Source organism: Haliotis rufescens, unplaced genomic scaffold (genome assembly GCF_023055435.1).
Source record: "Haliotis rufescens isolate VD_foot unplaced genomic scaffold, xgHalRufe1.0.p SCAF_10, whole genome shotgun sequence".
Classification (NCBI taxonomy): domain Eukaryota; kingdom Metazoa; phylum Mollusca; class Gastropoda; order Lepetellida; family Haliotidae; genus Haliotis; species Haliotis rufescens.
In genome coordinates, this window is record NW_025963780.1 from 28,668,332 (window position 1) to 28,690,914 (window position 22,583).

At 41.9% G+C, this 22,583-nt stretch overlaps 1 protein-coding gene across 12 annotated transcripts in view; it reads left to right on the forward strand.

Annotated features, from left to right (window-relative positions):
- LOC124135050 (histone deacetylase 4-like) overlaps positions 1-22,583 on the forward strand; it is a 156,595-nt gene that overhangs the window by 116,703 nt on the left and 17,309 nt on the right. For all 12 annotated transcript variants that reach the window (XM_046500217.2, XM_046500227.2, XM_046500218.2 and 9 more), the window contains 10 exons: positions 3,582-3,691; positions 8,024-8,158; positions 8,667-8,790; positions 9,422-9,584; positions 10,956-11,091; positions 12,362-12,448; positions 12,963-13,218; positions 15,116-15,249; positions 20,568-20,673; positions 21,745-21,845. In XM_046500217.2, coding sequence (XP_046356173.1) covers positions 3,582-3,691; positions 8,024-8,158; positions 8,667-8,790; positions 9,422-9,584; positions 10,956-11,091; positions 12,362-12,448; positions 12,963-13,218; positions 15,116-15,249; positions 20,568-20,673; positions 21,745-21,845 — 1,352 coding nt within the window. The remainder of the gene's footprint in view (positions 1-3,581; positions 3,692-8,023; positions 8,159-8,666; positions 8,791-9,421; positions 9,585-10,955; positions 11,092-12,361; positions 12,449-12,962; positions 13,219-15,115; positions 15,250-20,567; positions 20,674-21,744; positions 21,846-22,583) is intronic.

The window sequence follows — 22,583 nt, forward strand, 5'->3', positions numbered from 1 at the left end:
GAACCTCCTGCAACTCTCTCCATAGGATTCCAGAGCAGAATAAGTGCCTCATGGTATCAACTGCTGGTTAAATGAGCGTTGTATGTTAATATTTCCAGACAGCCATGATAAGCTGTAATATTGCTGCCTACAGTGTCAACTCACTTCACATGTGTCAGTGACCTTTAGTGCCAGAGTGATCTCTTTATCAAGAGACCATTAGATCGAGCTGGCAGAAATGTGATAATAGCTGAGGAATTTGATATCACTACATGATGTAGAAGTAGAGCCATCCGGAAGCACCATCCTGAAGCACCATAAACACTGAAGTGCATTACTTAAACACATACAAAACTAACTTATAACTAACTCACAGATTGACTTACACTCTCACTTACTGACACATGCTCTCACACTGACACATGCTCTCACACTGACACATGCTCTCACACATTGACTTACACTCTCACTTACTGACACATGCTCTCACACTGACACATGCTCTCACACATTGGCTTACAGTCTCACTTACTGACACATGCTCTCACACTGACACTCACACATTGGCACACACACTCCCACACATTGACTCACACTCTCACACATTGGCACACACACTCTCACACATTGACTCCCACTCCCACACATTGGCACACACACTCCCACACATTGACTCCCACTCCCACACATTGGCACACACACTCCCACACATTGACTCCCACTCCCACACATTGGCACACACACTCCCACACATTGACTCCCACTCCCACACATTGGCACACACACTCCCACACATTGACTCACACTCCCACACATTGGCACACACACTCCCACACATTGACACACACTCCCACACATTGACTCCCACTCCCACACATTGGCACACACACTCCCACACATTGACTCCCACACTCGTCACGATATGGCTGAAATCTTGCCCATGTGACGTAAAGCATTAGCTCACTCACTCACCCACTCCCACACATTGGCACACACACTCCCACACATTGACTCACACTCTCACACATTGGCACACACACTCCCACACATTGACTCACACTCTCACACATTGGCACACACACTCCCACACATTGACTCACGCTCTCACACATTGGCACACACACTCCCACACATTGACTCACACTCTCACACATTGGCACACACACTCTCACACATTGACTCCCACTCCCACACATTGGCACACACACTCCCACACATTGACTCCCGCTCCCACACATTGACACACACTCCCACACATTGACTCCCACTCTCACACATTGGCTCCCACTCCCACACATTGACTCCCACTCCCATACATTGGCACACACTCTCACACTGGCACTGACACATTGGCACACCCCTCTCACACATTGGCACACACTTCCACACATTGGCACACACTCCCACACATTGACACACACTCTCACACATTGGCACACACTCCCACACATTGGCACACACTCTCACTTACTGACATATTCTCAAATGACACACTCACATTGTCGCACATTCTCACACACTGGCACACTCAATTTCTCTGACACTTTCACATGCTGACACTCACATTGACACACATTCTCACATGCTGACACTCACATTGACACATTCTCACATGCTGACACTCACATTGACACACATTCTCACATGCTGACACTCACATTGACACACATTCTCACATGCTGACACATATTGACACACATTCTTACATGCTAACACTCTCACATTCTCACATGCCAACACAGATACTCATATCCTCACATGCCAACACAGATACTCACATTCTCACACATACTGTCACACATTGGTTTACACTGTCACACACTCTCACACTTTGAGAGAGAGAGAGTTACACACACAAACACACAGTTGCACGCACGCACACACGCATGCACACGCACGCACACACACGCACACATGCACGCACACACACGCACACACACTGTGCCCTGTGACCTTCAAGAGCAAAGCTGTGCCCTATATTCTGACATTCTTCTCTTAATTGTACTGTAGCCATCCCCCACCCCACAGTCAACACACTTAAAATTTATGAGAGATTTTGTGTGAACTTTATAAATATCTTCTCAATGGTGTGAAATGTGATGAGTGCACAGCGGCTTGGGCAGGGGTCGGCTTGACATAGTAATCAGGCAATGAGATCAAGGCGACTGCTGTGGTTTTGAATTATTTACTAAGATGGACTTCCCCCTCCACCCTCCTTGATGCTGTCAGCCATTTGTGCTGTGGTTCATTTGATCATCTCATGCTGTATGTGGACAGCCTCCGTGGTGAAGTGGAGAGAGCTGCCCGGAGAGTGGAAGGTCGGTGGTTTGATCCCCGACCACATCGAACCAAAAGATGTTAAAAGATAGTACTTGTTACCCTGTCTCACTCTCTTCATTAGGGTGATGAAATACGGTCTGGTTTGACTTCATTAAGTTCCAGATGAATCTGTCCAGATATTATTGTTGTCTCCTCAACAAGTTGGTGATCTTTTCTATTGATCATTTATATTGTCGTCTATATGTACCGCTGACCCTTACAGTCGTCTCAGTATTCCATCATGTCTGTGTTGGAATGTGGAACCTGGTCTCTCACTTCCCCACACTTAAAGATAGTGGAAGATGGCCAAGTTGGCTAAGCTGCAGCTTTTCCGTGTAGAGTTGCCTCCCTTAGCAGTGCCAGAATCAGCTGGTCGTAATTTGAATCCCATATTTGCCCAGATTTAAGTCCTTGGTATGTCAGTACCAAGCCCATGCTTTGGGGGTTTCTGGTGTGGTGAATGTCGAATGGACTTTCTGTCATGTTTAAATCCCTTCCCCCTTGAGGGCAACCATTCAATATGGCTTGACCTCAATAATTGGGGCACTATGCTTTCACTCACTCATTCACTGATTCAGTGACGGGTGTCATACATCCAACTGACCACTGAAGTATTTATCCAGGACGATCCAGGACATGCGCCAGGAAACTGAAATCACTCACTCACTCACTTCTGAAGATCGCCGAAGACCCGGGTTCGATTCCCGACATGGGTGCAATGTGTGAAGCTCATTTCTGGTGTCCCCCGCCGTGATATTCCTGGAATATTGCTAAAAGCAGCGTAAAACCATCCTCACTCACTCACTTCTGAAGCAAAGACTTGAGATAATTGTCAGGCAAATTTTGATTTACAAATTAGGGACCCCACTATAAACACAAGCTCCACCCTTGGTTAAGTTAACAAGACTTATTCGTACAAAGTATGGAATGTTGACACCCCCTAATACCAGTGAAGATTCGGGATAGAATAGGTCTTCAGCAACCCATGCTTGTCGAAAGAGGAGACTAATGGGATCGGGTGGTCAGACTCGCTGACGTGAATGATGCATGTCATCGATCCCAATTGTGTAGATTGATACTCATGATATCAATCATTGGATTGACTGGTCCAGACTTGATTATTAACAGACTGCCGTCTATAAGCTGGGATATTGCTGAGTGCGGCGTTAAACAACAACAACAACAACAACGAAAGATACCCCAAAAATGTTTGATACTTCATGTTAAGATCTTTTAGAGTGCCTTGATAAAAGATTCAGGCTTTCATGAATGATCTGTTGCAGTTGAGACTGGAGTTTGTAGCAGTAATCCAGATTCGGGGCCCAATTCGCCAGCAGGAAGCTCCCATGGTGCATTGCCCAATGGGAGTCTGTCGTCACTCCACTCTAAAGAGGTAAGTTGGTTTGATCTTAGTACCATTTACTGGTTTGAACCCTCTAGCAGGTGCCCTAGCCAAATTAGGAATTATTGATATTGCCATATTCAGATTAAATCTTTCATACACATCTGGGATAATTTGACCATCTGTGAAATGTTTTTTTTATCTTTATTGCAGAACAATATGTAGTTTGTGGGACAGATGTTTAGTTATTCTGCACAAGGGCCAACAGACTGTTGAATTAATGTATGGATGCAGCTCTGCTACTGATCATGTGTTATGTTGATATATAAGAGAGAGAACTTATGAATGTCAACTTGTTTATAATGAAGAATACAACGGTCAAAGTATGCTTACTCCTTCATCAGGTGAAGTGCTGCCTCCGTGGTCTTGTGGTAGAGCGTAAGCCCGGAGAGCGGAAGGTCCGGGGTTCGATCCCCGGCCGCGTCATACCAAAAGACGTTAAAAGATGGTACTTGTTGTAACCCTGTCTGGCGCTCGACATTAAGGGGCTAAAACAAGCACTGGTCGGCTCGGAGTCAGTATACTGTGTCTGAGTGGGGTATTCATGTTAAACTGCGGCATGGTATCTCAGTGAGCTAGCACTATAAATCGGCATCAGTCCGGACTAGTACAAGCAGCCACACACACACACGTGCATGCTATAATCTTGGACGCGACGTTAAACCCAATTTCACCTCACCTCACCTCATCAGGTGAATGATGATGGTCTTGATAAGGAGTAAGCTTATGGGCCGAAACGATGTGTTCCTCATAATAAAGAAGTTGACATCCATGCATTCTCTTTCATGTGTATCATTTATAAATGTCATTCCAAGACTATTTAATATATATTTTGAACATAAGATCCGACTAAGTTCAAATTAAATACCATTGTCTGTTCTGTTCAACAATGGCAATTATGCAAAACTTTGCCTTTTTGGAATGTGGTCAAATGTGACATGTTATATATTTGGGATTACACTTATCTCAGTAAAGTACTAATCCTAGTACTTGGGTTGGAGTCCCATCAGGGATTTGAACCCACACTGGCCAGTACACAAAGGCAGGGACCTAACCACTTGACACCCCAAGCCTTCCACAACTGGTAGCCTAGATCACACACTTTACATACCCCTCTTATAAGTGTAAATTGGCATGGCTGCCATGACCTAAGCTTAAATATGGCAGTCTACTTGGTCTTAATTTTCTTCTGTTTTCAACAAAGCAGATAAAATAATTCATGTCAGATGAATTGATGTTGGATATGGTCTGTTGCCATGGCCAGGTGATCTAAAGGGGAAAAAAATCATTTTATGTAATTAGCTGTTGTACATCTGATCATTTTTCCAGTTAAACGTCGGCCATGTTTTGTTAGATGACATTGCTTGCTTACAATTCAATTCAGTATGTGTGCATCCAAGTTTTTGACTTGCAATCACATTTTCTGTTCTTTTTATAGTTCTGACTGAGTCACTGCCTGTGAAAGTTTTAATGGCTAGCTTCAAGTTTGATGTGCTTTTGTGTAATTTTAGGACATAGTTATTGATTAAATATATTTTTTGTGGACGTTATTAAATCTGTGTATGACAGCTGCAGTGTAAAATGACGATGGGCTTCCAAGTGCTTCCTTTGTTGTATAAATATATCCTGTGTAGAGAATTGAGTTGGTTTATACAATGTTAGATAATTAACTTCCTTATGACTATTTGTTAAAATGTATTTTTATCCCCAATTTTCAAATCATTAATATGCATTCTCTTCATTTTATGATATGAAATTTGAAGATTAGGTTTCTCTGTTTGTATTATCAAATGGTCCAACTATTTAGCTGTGAGTAAATATTTAAGATTCCTTGATATTGGGATTACCTAATTTGCTCAAACTATTTTATCTTTTGATATTTTGTGGCATAAAACATATCTAATGGTCATTATACATACCTCTCATCATTTTATGATATGAAATAAGAAGATTAGGTTTGTGATGTGAAATGGTCCAACTAGTTCAATTTGAGTGAATATTTTGAATTCCTTGATATTGGCATTAGTTATTTTACTCAAACAATTTTATCTTTTAATATATTGTGGCAACAAGAAAGTGTAGTGCAGAAAGGCGAGAGATTCTTCCTTCACGAAATGTGTGTCTTTGAGAAGCAGAAGAGTTCTTTAGCACCCTAATACAGATGCTTCATCTCCTGCTGCCAAAATAAAACCTACTGTAAATAGAGGTGATTTTTATAGAGCTTGGCACAGTCTCGCAGCACGGAAATGGGATGTGGCTCGATGGATAGACTTGCACAAGTCTCTAAGGCAATAATTATTAGTTTAAGTCATAAGTTCTAGATTATGTAAATAATAAGAACAAGTTGTCCCGATAAGAGCCTGGAGTCCTTACTGTCAACATATCTAGACTTGCCTATTGGAAGGGTAGAATTACTACAAATCAATACACTTTTTTTAGTACAGCCTTGAAGCAAGGCTAGATAGGTGTTGCAGAATCAGCTCCATCTCCATAGGAGTCAGAGTACGGCCTAAAATGAAGCCAGCTTTTCACCCTTATGATTATCATAGAAATAATTACATTGCGCTGTAGGATTTAATTTAGATTCATATATATTTCAGATTTATTGGTTGTGTTTTTGAATAAAACTGCGTTCATAGTTTCCCCCTCATTAAGAATACGACTGTTGTTGGGAAAGAAATGGCATGATGTATACAGGCAGGTGTTGATGTTCTTGGACTTCTTCGACAGTGAATGTTAAGGCAATAACTTGCTGTGTATTTTACCATTGTTTTCGGCAGGAGATGCTGTCAATATATCTGACAAAATTTATTGGTAAAAACTCTCCAGGAAGGAGTGAAGTAGATAAGCCAACACAAATGAGCCGCATGTTGGCATTGTGTCATTGACCCTGCCATGTCCCCCAACACAATTGTGGGTAACGTAATTCTACGGGAGGTTCTTTAAGGAGATGGTGCCAGTGTAGCATTACTGCTGTTTATATATAGATTGGCAATCAGCCAGGCGGACCTTCTTTCCCTGGATGGGGGTTGTAGTTTCGTGTAAATGCTTGATATCAACTTGTGTTAACACGCCTATCTGTGAGGAGAGAAACGGATGCTCTCTCATTCTTCTAGAAATGTTGATTAATGGCTGTATTCTGCCCAGATGGATTTATGCCTAGCGCAAATTACCTGTTTTGTTATATTAATGTGTAAGACTCTTATTGTCTTAATGCCCGTCCTCAACACCAAGACTAAGATCAGGGTTGATAGGGATGTCGGATGTAGAAATTGTCCCTTGACACTTCCTTCCACATCAGGGGCGGTCGGGTAGCCCAGTGGTTAAAGCGTTCGCTCGTCACGCTGAAGACACGGGTTCAATTCCCGACATTGGTACAATCTGTGAAGCCCATTTCTTGTGTCCCCACCGTGATATTGTTGGAATATTGCTAAAAGCGGCATAAAACCAAACTCACTCACTAACTCCTTCCAGATCATTACCAGAATTACTTTTTATTTATTGTTTGAAATCTTTAGCTTTTCAAATCTTCAGAGATAAATGAAAGCATTTTGAGCTGAATTGGTGACTGTTATTTGTCAGTGGTGAGGACCTGTTCAATCAGTGTCAAACACTTTAACATATCACAATACAGATACCTGTATCACAATATGTTGCAGTACAATTTGTTAGTGAAGTGAAGTGAAGTGAAGTGAAGTGAAGTGAAGTGAAGTGAAGTGAAGTGTTGATTGGCAACTATGCATTCCGTAAAAGGTGACAATGCTTGACGTAAGCGGTGACTAACAGGATCAGGTGGTCAGGCTCACTGACTTGGTTGATGCATGTCACCGTATCCAAATTGCATGGATCGATGCTCTTGACATCAATCGCTGTATTGTCTGGTTGAGACTCATTTATTTACATACCGCCGTTATCTAGATGGAATATTGTTGAATGCGGCGTTAAACAACAAACAAACAAATCCAGTTGAAGCATGAAATACGAAAGTATGCATTGAACCGTGCTCAACTCTGACTTCAATGGCCGCTCACTATTAGCAAGTAACATAGTTGTCAAGGAGGATTGTCATCTGTAACATGCACATGACAGGATTATGTCTGTACGAGAAGAATTGTAATCAGAACCCTGTTTGGCATCGATTTATCCACACACAAACAAACAGAAACCTACATTTTTTTTATGAGGATTAATTGTTTTGCATCTAATTATCAATTATTTTCAGGACAATGGACCTTACACCTGCAGATATGATATAATTCTTCTTTTTTTTGGTATTGTATGGACGGATGATTGAATTTGTATTTAATTGTGAATTTGTTTCAGGACAATGGCACCTACCCGTTCCCATTCCGACCTGGATTGAGCTATCCCGGAAATGACCTGAGTCTCTACACGTCCCCATCCATGCCCAACATCTCCCTGGGCAGACCCCCAACCTCAGGGCCATCATCAGTTAGTGTGAGTAGTCCTGTTGATATACCTACAGAAGTCGTGTGTGTGTGTGTGTGTGTGTGCGGTCGTGCGTGCGTGTGTCCGTCCGTCCGTCCGTCTCTCCGTCCAGGGAAGAGTAGGTCTCCAACACCCAATACTTGCCTCAACAATCACCATCTGTTTGTGCGAGTAATCCTGTTGATAAACCTACATCTTTCACATGGTGGGGTTGTTCCAGGAAAGAGTAGGTCTCCAACACCCAACACTGTATGAGTAAACCATTCACTCACTCACTCACTCATTCACACATGTATTGCCAGAGGACATAAAGTTAAGTCTTATTTTAATGTTTTTCTGCTTAAACTTACAATATATTTGCTCTTGGAACATCTATTGGACCTAAATGAAGTTGGTTTCATAAGTTTGACATACATTCACTGTATTTAGGCATACAAAATGGGTCCTGGTTTGGGTCGGTGGGAGATGCTTCCCCACACATCTCACTATGAACTATAGTCGCTGATTGTTATTGCAGGGTTCTACATCCAGTAGTGTGGCTTCGGAGGAGGAGTTACGAGCGATGACGGCACGTCTTGGAATGCCAATTGCAAGTCACCTACTGCCAAATGCTCTCCCCGGTTACTTCCCTTCACTGCCAGGTTGGTCAAAGTTGTCTCCCTTGTCCTTATTTACCGGCTTGCATTGTTGCTCAATAGGACCAATTACTATTGAGGTACTATATAGTTGTATCTCTATTTCATGTTTATCGCGATTGTATTGTGAGAATGTCTTAGCTTTCCATTTGTCATGTGACCTCATGTCAGTGTCATGTGACCTCATGTCAGTGTCATGTGACATATGCATGGCATCATCCCGCTGTAAGAGTAGGTCTTCAGCAACCCATGCTTGTCTTAAGAGGCGACTAACGGGATTGGGTGGTCAGACTCACTGACTTGGTTGATACATGACATTGTATCCCAATTGCGTAGATTGATGCTCATGATGTCAGTCACTGGATTGTCTGGTCCAGACTTGATTATTTACAAACTGCTGTCATACAGCTGGAATATTGCTGAGTAAACAACAAACAAACAAACAAACAAAAAACAAAAAAAACTTGTTCAGTCTTATTTTCCCATATCAGAGCCCTTGGGCATTCTTTACAAGCCTTGGTGTTGGTGAGTTTGCACAAATTTCCATTAGTATGTTTGTGGCAGTGTCAAACATAAATGTGCAACGCATCTGAGAATTGGCCAGCGATTTCATCTTACATTATTCATTTCCTTGTAGTGATTGATGGTGACTTCCCACCAGGAACCAGTCAGGCATATCTTGCAGCAGCGGCAGCAGCAGCAGCGTCTGGTGGCAAAATCAGCTCCCCCCTCGTCAACCCATATTCCATTCCACCGTCAGGAACAGAAGCCCCTACACACCCTGCTCACAGACTCTCTAGGTAGGTGGTTCAACGTGTTCCGTTACACTGTCAGGAACAGAAGCCCCTACACACCCTGCTCACAGACGCTCTAGGTAGGTGGTTCAATGTACTCCGTTACACTGTCAGGAACAGAAGCCCCTACACACCCTGCTCACAGACTCTCTAGGTAGGTGGTTCATCGTGTTCCGTTACACTGTCAGGAACAGAAGCCCCTACACACCCTGCTCACAGACTCTCTAGGTAGGTGGTTCAACGTGTTCCGTTACACTGTCAGGAACAGAAGCCCCTACACACCCTGCTCACAGACTCTCTAGGTAGGTGGTTCAACGTGTTCCGTTACACCGTCAGGAACAGAAGCCCCTACACACCCTGCTCACAGACTCTCTAGGTAGGTGGTTCAACGTGTTCCGTTACACTGTCAGGAACAGAAGCCCCTACACACCCTGCTCACAGACTCTCTAGGTAGGTGGTTCAACGTGTTCTGTTACACTGTCAGGAACAGAAGCCCCTACACACCCTGCTCACAGACGCTCTAGGTAGGTGGTTCAACGTACTCCGTTACACTGTCAGGAACAGAAGCCCCTACACACCCTGCTCACAGACGCTCTAGGTAGGTGGTTCAACGTACTCCGTTACACTGTCAGGAACAGAAGCCCCTACACACCCTGCTCACAGACGCTCTAGGTAGGTGGTTCAACGTACTCCGTTACACTGTCAGGAACAGAAGCCCCTACAAACCCTGCTCACAGACTCTCTAGTTAGGTGGTTCAACGTACTCCGTTACACGTCAGGAACAGAAGCCCCTACACACCCTGCTCACAGACTCTCTAGGTAGGTGGTTCAATGTACTCCGTTACACTGTCAGGAACAGAAGCCCCTACACACCCTGCTCACAGACTCTCTAGGTAGGTGGTTCAACGTACTCCGTTACACTGTCAGGAACAGAAGCCCCTACACACCCTGCTCACAGACTCTCTAGGTAGGTGGTTCAACGTACTCTGTTACACTGTCAGGAACAGAAGCCCCTACACACCCTGCTCACAGACTCTCTAGGTAGGTGGTTCAATGTACTCCGTTACACTGTCAGGAACAGAAGCCCCTACACACCCTGCTCACAGACTCTCTAGGTAGGTGGAGAGTTGGGTTTTCATACCATTTGTGCTGAAAGTATTTTCTTCTTAGACAATTTCATTTACTGCAGATTTACAAAAAGTGAAGTTGTCTTAAGACACATTGTTTACACAATCTCCGTTTTCTTGGTAATTATTCTGTCCTGTTCAATCATTAAGCCATGTGAACTACATTTAAATTAGGGCAGTGCGACTCTACGCTTTTTTCAGATTTATGTGCACGCGATATCTTAATATGTAATATTTGTGTTGTTTACAGACATCGGCCACTGGGCCGCACCCACTCAGCCCCCCTCCCACTCGGCCACCCCGTGTTTCAGCAGCAGCAGCAACTACTACAACAACATCAGCACGATCAGTTTATAAAGGAAAACTCAAAACTATACTTAAAACAGGTGAGTTGCCTCATCCATTGCTCTAACTCATGCATTAGACACTTTGTGGCTTGATTGATGTTGGTGGTTCGTGGTTCGACCCCTGGGTGCGTCGTGCCAAAAGACATTAAAAGATGGTGCTTGTTGTTTTCCTGCCTCACGGACGGCATTAAGGGAATAAAACAAGGGCTTGGAGTCAGGATACTGTGTTTGAGTTGGGTAGGCATGTTCAACCGCTGCATGGTATCTCAGTAGGCTAGCATTATAGAACTGGCATAGGTCCTAACCAGCACAATTAGCATTAGTCTTGAAAGGGACGTTACACTCTATTTCACCTTACCTCACATAACATACAAGTTGAAACTTATCACTTGCAGAAACGAAACACAAACAAAAACATATATCTATACTGTAGATATCGCTGCAATGAAATTGCATCACAATGCTTTGCAGACCATTGTGACGTCATTGGTTACCATGACGTCACAATCAAATGACATCACTAATGGTTCTGCTATTGAAGCTGTTAGCGGTACTTTTTACACTTAAGACACTGCTTATTACTTTCTACAAACTGAAAAAGTTGGAAGAATGATGTTGGATGATAAATAAAATCTCACCCGAGTGTCTTTTGATATCAAATATATCAACACTCGTTGATAAAAGTGGAAAATATTCCTCGGCAAGCCTCGGAGTTTTCCCACTTTTAGCAACTCGTGTTGATATATTTGATATCAATGACACAAGGGTGAAATTCTCTATATATTCTCTTCCTTATTAAGAAAATGTAGAAGTTTATGGATAACAACTTCTGGTTTATTGCATATAGTGATGTTTCAATGTTGATTCTTACTCCGTTATCAAGCTGTCACTCCAGGTTGATAATTGTGTAACAATCTACATCAAAACAGCGCTATGTGCAGTAAGTTGTCAGCCCTAAAGTTGTATGTTTTCTTACTTACTGACCAACTTCTAGAATGCCAATCAAACAGTTAAACAAAAGCAACTTTTGTATATACCTTCCCATGCCTGAGTGGGTATTTATGTTAAACTCCGACATAATATCTCATTGGGTTAACACTATAAAATCGGCATTAGTCCAGACTACACCAAACAAACACACACACACACACACACACACACACACACACACACACACACACACACACACACAAACACAAACACACAAACACACACACACGATGTTAAACCCCATTTCACCTCACCTTGGTTCTTTAGCCTTGGCTTGCAAAACTGAGAAGATTATTTCAGCCGTTTCTCTGTGTTTCAGCATATACGACAGACGGTGTTACAGCGGACCGTCAGTAAGAGTCATATGGAGAATGTGGATGAAGAAACAGAGGTCAAATTAGCACAGGTACATATACGTGTTCATTCAGCTACCAGGAGTTTTTAAGGTTAATGAAATGCAAATTGGTTGATCAAATGGTCATTGAGATTCGTTACAAACTCCTTGCACTGACTTTGTGTCTATACTCTCATCATGGTTTGATTTCAATAATTTTATCACCCACCATGGTCTTCTGTTTGTTTTGTTTGTTTTGTTTGTTTGTTGTTAAACGCCGCACTCAGCAATATTCCAGCTATATGACGGCAGTCTGTAAATGATCAAGTCTGTACCTGACAATCCAGTCATTGACATCATGGACATCAATCGAGGCAATTGGGATACGATGACATGCATCAACCAAGTCAGTGAGCCTGACCACCCGATCCCGGTAGACAAGCATTGTCACCTTTTACGGAAAGCATGGGTTGCTGAAGACCTATATTCCACCCCGGATCTCCACAGGTCCATGGTCTTCTGTACCAGGTGCACTCGCCACCTTACTTGTCTGAAGTCCCTCACACACTCATTGTTTGACCTGCAGGAGATGAAGGAGTCTCGTGATGCTGAGAGTATCGTCAGTGACAGCAAGATGGATGAAAGTTCCAGTGAACTGGAGAAACAGCAGCGGGATCGTGAAGCATTCCTGGGCCAGCAAAGGGAGATAATCAAGCCCCGCCACAAGGGCCCCTCGCATCATCGCCCGTTGTCTCGGACACAGTCCAGTCCCCTTGTCACCTTCTCTGTTCTCCCACAACAGCCTCAAGAAACTGGGCCAGTCTCATACACATTTACAACAGGTGGGTGATATCAAGAAACTAAGCCAGTCTTAGATGACAAAGGGAAACTGGGTCTCATACACATTTACAGCAGGTGGGTGATAATTGGAAACTGGTCGGTTGCATACACATTTACAGCAGCTGGGTGATAATTGGAAACTGGTCGGTTGCATACACATTTACAGCAGCTGTTTGATAATGGGAAACTGGGACAGTCTCATACACATTTACAGCAGCTGGGTGATAATGGGAAACTGGGCCAAATGCATACTCATTTACAGCAGGTGGGTGATAACAAGAAACTGGATCAGTTTCTTACACATTTACAGCAGATGGGTGATAATGGGAAACTGAGTCAGTCTCATACACATTGACAGCAGCTGGGTGATAATGGGAAACTGAGCCTGTCTTATACACATTTATAGCAGGTGGGTGATAATGGGAAACTGAGCCTGTCTTATACACATTTATAGCAGGTGGGTGATAATGGGAAACTGGTTTGGCAGTAACTCCAGTTTAAGCAAGATGCCAATACAATATACCGTGTCACCTGCTATTTATGTATCTGTGAAATGTCAAAGTCTGACTTTCTGAGATGATCTCTAATTAGAAAGGCTGTCAAATATATCCATTTAATTAGCCAGTCAGTCTGCAGCAACAAATGTCAGAGGAGACCAAATATCTTGTGGGAATTTTTAAGGAACAATGGCTGTGGTAATGTCGGCAAATTGCAGTGATTTAATTTGTCATCTTTCACCTTTAAAGTTAACATATTTTGTATTTTAGACAAATGATTCTTATGATCTTAAATTCATTTTATTATGAACTGAGATGCTTGTTATGTTGTCGTTTCTGGTAGGTTATTATTTTATTCTGAACTAAGATGCTTGTTATGTTGTCGTTTCTGGTAGGTTATTATTTTATTATGAACTGAGATGCTTGTTATGTTGTCGTTTCTGGTAGGTTATTATTTTATTCTGAACTGAGATGCTTGTTATGTTGTCGTTTCTGGTAGGTTATTATTTTATTCTGAACTAAGATGCTTGTTATGTTGTCGTTTCTGGTAGGTTATTATTTTATTATGAACTGAGATGCTTGTTATGTTGTCGTTTCTGGTAGGTTATTATTTTATTATGAACTGAGATGCTTGTTATGTTGTCGTTTCTGGTAGGTTATTATTATCCCCCGCCGCGCGAAAGCGCGAAGCGGGGGATATAGTATTCACGACCGTCCGTCCGTCCGTCCGTCCGTCCGTCCGTCCGTCCGTACGTCCCACCTGTTTGTTGCCGCGATATCTCAAGAACTAAACACTGGATTGTCTTCATATTTGGAACTATGGTGTATATACAGACTCCGCAGACACCAGTCGGTTTTGGTGACCTTGATCCCATTTTCAAGGTCACAGCAGGCAAATCTGCTTTTAGAGTTGGAAAACGGTGTTGCCGCGATATCTCAAGAACTAAACCTCTCGATTGTCTTCATATTTGGAACTATAGTGTATATACAGACTCCGCAGACACCAGTCGGTTTTGGTGACCTTGATCCCATTTTCAAGGTCACAGCAGGCAAATCTGTTTTTGGAGTTGGAAAACGGTGTTGCCACAATATCTCAAGAACTAATCGCTGGATTGTCTTCATATTTGGTACTATGGTGTATATGGCGGGGGATATTTCGTCACTCTGTGACAAATACTTGTTTTATTATGAACTGAGATGCTTGTTATGTTGTCGTTTCTGGTAGGTTATTATTTTATTATGAACTGAGGTGCTTGCTATGTTGTCATTTCTGGTAGGTTATTATTCGAAATACTTTGAATTTTGCTTCTTCCTTCATTCATATTTTTCTGTGGATAATGTGTAAGATTTACCAGACTTATATGAACCAATCAGAGTGCAGCATTTATTTTCTTGCTTCCAGGTTTGGCGTACGACACGATAATGTTGAAACACCAGTGTACGTGTGGCAACAACATGAACCACCTAGAACACGCTGGGAGAATACAGAGCATCTGGGCTAGACTCACTGACACCGGACTTGTCACACGATGTGAGGTAGGTAGCACTACCAGTCTCCATAAGCCGCAAGAGGCGACTAACGGGATCGGGTGGTGAGGCTCGCTGACTTGGTTGATGCATGTCATCGTATCCCAATTGCGTGGATGAATGCTCATAATATCAATCACTGGATTGTCTGGTCCGGACTCGATTTTTTACAGACCGCTGTCACATAGCTGGAATATTGCTGAGAGCGGCACTAAACAGCAAACCAACCAACCAATCCATCAGTAAGCAGGAAACTGTCACACAAAGGAGATGCATCTGAGGGAGGCATTGAAAGAAATTCAATTGCTGTGAGAGATTTGGTTGGTTGGTTGGTTGGTTTGTTGTTTAACGCCGCACTCAGCAATATTCCAGCTATATGACGGCAGTCTGTAAATAATCGAGTCTGGACCAGACAATCCAGTGATTAATGTCATGAGCATCGATCCACGCCAATGGGATCGATGACATGCATCAACCAAGTCAGCGAGCCTGACCACCCGATCCCGTTAGTCGCCTTTTACGACAAGCATAGTCACCTTTTACGGCAAGCATGGGTTGCTGAAGACCTATTCTACCCCGGAATTGCTGTGAGAGACCTTGGTCAAGCGTGGTATGCAGGTCTTGTATTCTGATTCACATATCATCTTGTTCACCCAGCAGTGAATGGGTACCCGGTAGGATGTGATGGTAATGTGACTCTTGACCTTTTAGTGCCTCACAGGCAGGTTGGGATGTATACTCCTCAGGGAGCTGAGAATGAACATTTGAGTGCACACTGATCCATTGAGGGGGTTATAATAATGTAGTGTCATGAGCATTCACTGGAGTGGAGACCACCTCCGTGGTCTAGTGATAGAGATTCCTCCTGGAAAGCTGAAGGTTTCTATCTTTCACTGCATCACACCAAAAGACCTTAAAAGATGGTACTTGTTGTTACCCTGTCTGGCGCTTGGCAATAATGGGCTAAAACAAGGACTGGTCGGCTCGGAGTCAGTATACTGTGTCTGAGTGGGGTATTCATGTTAAACTGCGGCATGGTATCTCAGTGTGCTAGTACTATAAATCGGCATCAGCATCAGTCCAGACTATTACAAGCAGAGACAGACACACACACAGACACACACACAGACACACACACACAAGTGCATGCACGTCGCTATGTGAGTACACTAATCTTGGATGCATTAACCCCTTGATTTCACCTCACCTCAATCGACTGGAGTTTATATCTTATCACATATCATATTGTGACATTGCCACCAAGGTAGATATCAAGTATATCGATCATATCATGTGTCATATTGTGACCTTATCACTAAGTTACAAATCAAATATATCATATCACATATCATATTGTGACATTGCCACCAAAGGTAGATATCAAGTATATCGATCATATCATGTGTCATATTGTGAGCTTTTCACTAAGATACAAATCAAGTATATCATATCACATATCATATTGTGACATTGCCCCACCCCCCCCACCCACCCACCCACCCTAGTTATACAGATTCAGTATATTTATGTCCAATTTTCCAATGTCAAATAATATTATGACTCATAAAAACAAATATGACAAAACATTATTTCTTTTGCAAATAATTAGGTTGGAGACATTCCAAATCAATCTGTGACCTTTTATTTTCTTCATCCTTCGGGAAAAGGGCAAATCATTTCGAAGATAAATCTGAAACATGTAGGAGAACTATGCGTGTCTCGGATATCTTTGTGAATTTCTTTGCATAAGTGCTGGAGTACACTAGTGAATCTCATTACTTCATATATATACATATATACATATCTCAATATATCCATGCACCGGTTCATCTTGCCCACAGTGGGATGGAGGTCAGCTGGAGCTGTAGGATTGCTGTAGGATTGGCTACACTTGTAAAAGTTATATAAACCTGGCATAGCTACAGTTACTCCTCCTGCAGGTGGGAATGTAATGGACACGGAGCTGCCGCCATCTTCGCTGCCGCCTCACACAGGCAGTGGGAAGTTGGCGGAGAGGGGAATTCTCACCTGCAGGCAGTGCTTATCATAAAATGAATTCCTGGTGTTTCAAGAATAGCTTGCATTGGTATTTTTACCCAAGCTGTAAACAGTACGGGAGACGGCAACACTCACCTTCATTCATGTGGGCTTTTCAAGGATATTGTTCAATAATGAACAGTCTTTAAGTATTAAGGTGTGTTGTTTGTGGGAAACATAAAATTTCTTGTAAACCATTTTGGGAATCATATTTTGTCCAAGATTTTGTTATGACATGGTACTATATCGTCAATCACTGGCCTCAACAGAAGATATCACTTAGGGGACATCAAGTGATATCTCTTGGAGATATGTTGCAATGAAATTGCATCACAATGCTCTTCAGATACCATGACATCACAATCAAATGACATCACTAATCTCTCTGCCACTGAAGCTGGTTAGCTGTACTTTTCACACTCAGGACACAACTTATTTCTCTCTCTCTCTCTCTCTCTCTCTCTCTCTCTCTCTCTCTCTCTCTCTCTCTCTCTCTCTCTCTCTCTCTCTGTGGAGCTCTCCCTCTCTCTCTCTCCCTCTCTCTCTCGCTCTGTGGATCTCTCTCTCTCTTTCTTTCTCTCTCTCTCTCTGTCTCTGTCTCTGTGGAGCTCTCCCTCTCTCTCTCTCTCGCTCTGTGGATCTCTCTCTCTCTTTCTCTCTCTCTCTCTCTCTCTCTCTCTTTCTTTCTCTCTCTCTCTCTCCCCCTCTCTCTCCCTCTCTCTCTCTCTCTCTGGAGCTGTGTGTTACCACAGCCACCATATCGGTATATGGTGGTGTCTGGTTCGCACATCTCTATGTAGACAGTTCCAATGTTTGCAGGTGTGGAGGTAACCTATCCCTGTACACCTGTGTTAGTTTGCCAGGGTAATGCTAGGCTATAAACAGTGTTACTTTTTGTCAGGGAGGGCTGAAAACAACTGCCTGTAGTATACAGGATTACAAGGAGTTTCTTCAACACATCACAGGATATGATTTTTTATTTTTTTTATTTTGCTGACTCCTTGAGTGAGACCCTTGAGATGGATACTGTACAATGTTGTTCCAGGAAAACTGAATTCCGTTGAATTCTTTTGGTTGTATGTAGAATTCAACCATGAGATGGTAGGAAACTAAGTGTTACATTGGTCAGTGCCTTATTGAATCTGTACTATTTGTAGATTTCAACAAGGTATCTTTGTTTGTTTGTTGTTAAACGCCGCACTCAGCAATATTCCAGCTATATGACGGCGGTCTGTAAATAATTCGGACCAGACAATCCAGTGATTGGCATCATGAGCATCGATCCACGCAATTGAGATACGAGGTTTCTTTGTAAATTGTCTTCTTTGTTTGTATTAAGACTAGGTAGCAATATCATTGTACGATGCTTTATTTTTATATTTATTTTAAATTATCAATTTTTAGTTTGGAATCCTCAGTGTTCGAAATAATTATATAACTCAACAAGACAGTCGTGCAGGTGACCCAGAAATGTTGCCTGCCCATCTTCAAGCTACCTGCCCACATTCAGACAATACATGTATTGAATTTAATGTATATTTGCATGCTGTATTTTTGAGACCCTAAGAAGTATTTCTGATTATGGGTCTTAATATCAATCCCAGTACACTAAAATAAAGACTGGATTGACCAATGAAAGCATAGTTACTTCCTTTCATCTACCGTTAATAATGGATCACCGACGACAATATGAGAAAAATCACGAAAAATAAGAGACAAATTGTGTGTTGATTCAGTTAAAATAATGCAAACAATTACTTGAGAATCTACGAGGAATACTGATTACCTAAGTAGTCTTACAACTTGCATAACAGCTTGGCAGGTGGAAGCAAATTTCATGCAGCCCCAGCCACGTACAGCAGGCGGGCAGTTGTTTCGGACACTGGAATCCCTTATAAAACATAGGGCGGTCGGGTAGCCTAGTGGTTAAAGCGTTCGCTCGTCACGCCGAAGACAAGGGTTCGATTCCAGACATGGGTACATTGTGTGAAGCCCATTTCTGGTGTCCCCCGCCTTGATATTGCTGGAATATTGCTAAAAGCGGCGTAAAACAATACTCACTCGCTCACTCACTTATAAAACATAAGCAAAGACAGCACCCAAGGGGTTCAAACCTCAGTCTGTTTCAGTGATTAAAATGATCTGAACAAAAAGAATTAGCAATAGGAAACAAATTAATTCATCAACAAAAAATACAGTTAAGATCAATTTCAAAGTACATGTATTCCTCTATGGCAGTTTTTCTAAAGATGATCATAACAGCCTGGATGATACAGGCCATTAAGCTACTTGTGTAACATGTTCTCAGCATGCATATGGGCCAGTCCAATTTACAGCCATTCCCCTGCCTCCATCATGTCAGTTAGGATGAGGCTAGGGTGAATCCATGGCCTTCCCACAGATTCAAGCTCCTGTGTTTATGGCCAGATACAGACTTATGGAGTTCTGGGGTAATATATGGTGACATTTATGGAGAGCATATGCAGCAACTCTGAAATATGATTGATTTTCTTGCAACTGAAAATGAGAGTCTCTACTAAGTATTAAATGTCAGCATTAATAAAATTGGAAGAAAGTCCGGGGGAAAATTTCGCTGGGAGATCATCAGTTTGCTGTGACATTAATTGATAATGTAAACTGATTAAGTAATGTCAATTTGATTAATGGTGGGGCAGGTCAGTATCACTTAAAGGCAATTGCGAACATTTTTACAAAAAATATTTTGACTGAGACAAGTAATAATATCCAGATATGTGTTGAATTTATGAAGGTTGTGGTATTCTAACTGCGGATTCAGTTCTTGGAAATAAAAAGATGTTTGACACTTTAAGTTTTCTTTCGACAATTCATTAACCAGTGTTACTGTTTCTAACTGCAGGGAAACAATGAGGGTTTCATGAAGGGTATAACTTGTAGTGTTTTGTGTCTGTGCACTGACAGTTGACTTTGAGATCATTTCAAGTAACAAAAAACCTGCTGTGTTAAGAAGATAGGCTGAAATGAAATTGCATCACAATGCTTTGCAGACCATTGTGATGTCATCAGTTACCATGACATCACAATCAAATGACATCGTTATTCTCTCTGCTATTGAACGTGGTCAGTTGTACTGATTTCATTCTAGGCACTGGTCAGTACTGTTGACAAACTGAAACATTTAGAAGATTGATTTGGGGTGATAAATAGATTTTCACTGTTGTGTCTTTTGATATGAAAGATATACCACTTGTCGATAAGAGTTTTTCACTCACTCACATACTCTTACATTTTGATTGGTTGCTTGTTTACAGAGAGTGCGGTCCCGGAAGGCAAGTACGGAGGAGCTGCAGAGCTGCCATACTCACCTCCACACGCTAGTTTACGGAACAAATCCACTCAGTAGACAGAAATTGTTAGGTGAGTTTAACTTCAAATATTTTTATCAAGGCCGGTCACAACTCCTAAACTTTAACATAGATATACGACAATCATGGGTCAAGAGGCTACAGACCAATTTTATGTCTTGTTTTTCTTATTTTCTTGAGCAAGATGAATTGGAAAGGTGGGGTAGCCCACTGGTTAAAGCATTCACTCATCACACTGAAGACCTGGGTTTGATTCCCCACATAGGTACAATGTGTGAAGCCCATTTCTGGTGTCACCGTGCCATGATATTGCTGAAATGTTGCTAAAGTGGCGTAAAATCATACTCACTCACTCACTCACTCACTATAGATGACTGACTTAGGACATTTTCATCCTTTCAACAACTTTTAATCCGACATTCTTCAATGTCATGATCCAATGTGACAAACATGGGAATGACAACCTGTAAATGCCCTGAAAAATGTTTGTTTGTTTGTTGTTGTTGAACGTCGCACTCAGCAATATTCATGGTATATGACAGCGTTCTTTAAATAATGGAGTCTGGACCAGACAATCCAGTGATTGACATCATGAGCATCTATCCACACAATTGGGATACGATATCAGTCAGTCAGCGAGCCTGACCACCTGATCCCGTTAGTCTCCTCTTATGACAAGAATAGCCCCCTTTTACAGCAAGCATGGGTTGCTGAAAACTTATTCTACCGCAGATCTTCACAGATCGGAAACGCTTCAAGCTGTAGGAAATTAAAGGTCAAGGTTGGCTAAGTGCCAATTTGAAAAAAACAACATTTTCTCTGACAAAAGAATTCAGGAAATCATTAGGAAAAGTACTTCATTATAACATAAACTGTTACATTTGCCAAGCCAGAAACCTATGATTGTGGGTTCGAATCCCAGTTTGTCCCGATAATGTTTATTGGTTTGCCAGCACGATACCTGTGCTCGTGGGTTTCACTGAGGTGGTAAACATCTGAGACCTGCATCACTTCGGGCTTTCCTCCCACATTAGGCTGACTTGCTGTGATTTAACCGAATACTTTTCAAAGCGGCATTAAACGCAACCCACTCACTTACTCATGAATGTTTTCTACACTGTAGAGTCATCCCCCATGCGCTTCTGTCTCTTGCCATGTGGGGGCGTCGGTGTGGATTCGGATACCGTCTGGAATGATCTTAATACATCAAATGCCGCCAAAACGGTAAGATCACTCACTACCTGAGGCGACATGATTTTGTGTTCTTCAGAATCTTTTCTCTCCTATTTCCTGCTTTGGAATTTTGTATATTGTAGCAGATATGTGTGTTTAGCTGTGAAAATTAATCCTGTTGCCTGGAAACGAAAGGCAGTACCCCCTAGTCCTGACTGAGGAGAAGGAAAAAGTTATCATTAATAATTCTTGAAATAACTTCACTCACTGTTTGTCTTGTACATGGATATTTGCAAAATGTGAACCTATTGAATTCAAAAGACATCATGCGAAAACTGAATTTCCCAGAAATTGTCTGGAGATATCTTCAGTGTTTCTTTTTTCAAAATGCAAAAACAATCAAATCCTTCTTCCGTTGTGGCCTTATCTAATATTTATCACAAATATTTGAAATTCATTTCATTTTATCTCACATTACGCAGAGCTAAATCATAGTGGCTGTTGAAAATAACTTTTCAAATATATCCCAATCACCAGTAGTCTGTTTTGTAAGAAATTCAATTCCAAGTCTGTATACTGTTCCAGATGTTTAAAAATAAAACCATTTGATATCATAATGTGTTTATTTTGAAGGATTACTTTAGGAAGAAGATGGGAATAAAATTTCCTTTTCAGCTGCATGTTTAAACATGAGAGGCTTGGATCAAATTACAGTCGAATTTAGTGAAAAATGATGTATCACCGACACAAAGGAACATAGTAATTCTTAAAACAGAAGATTTATCTATG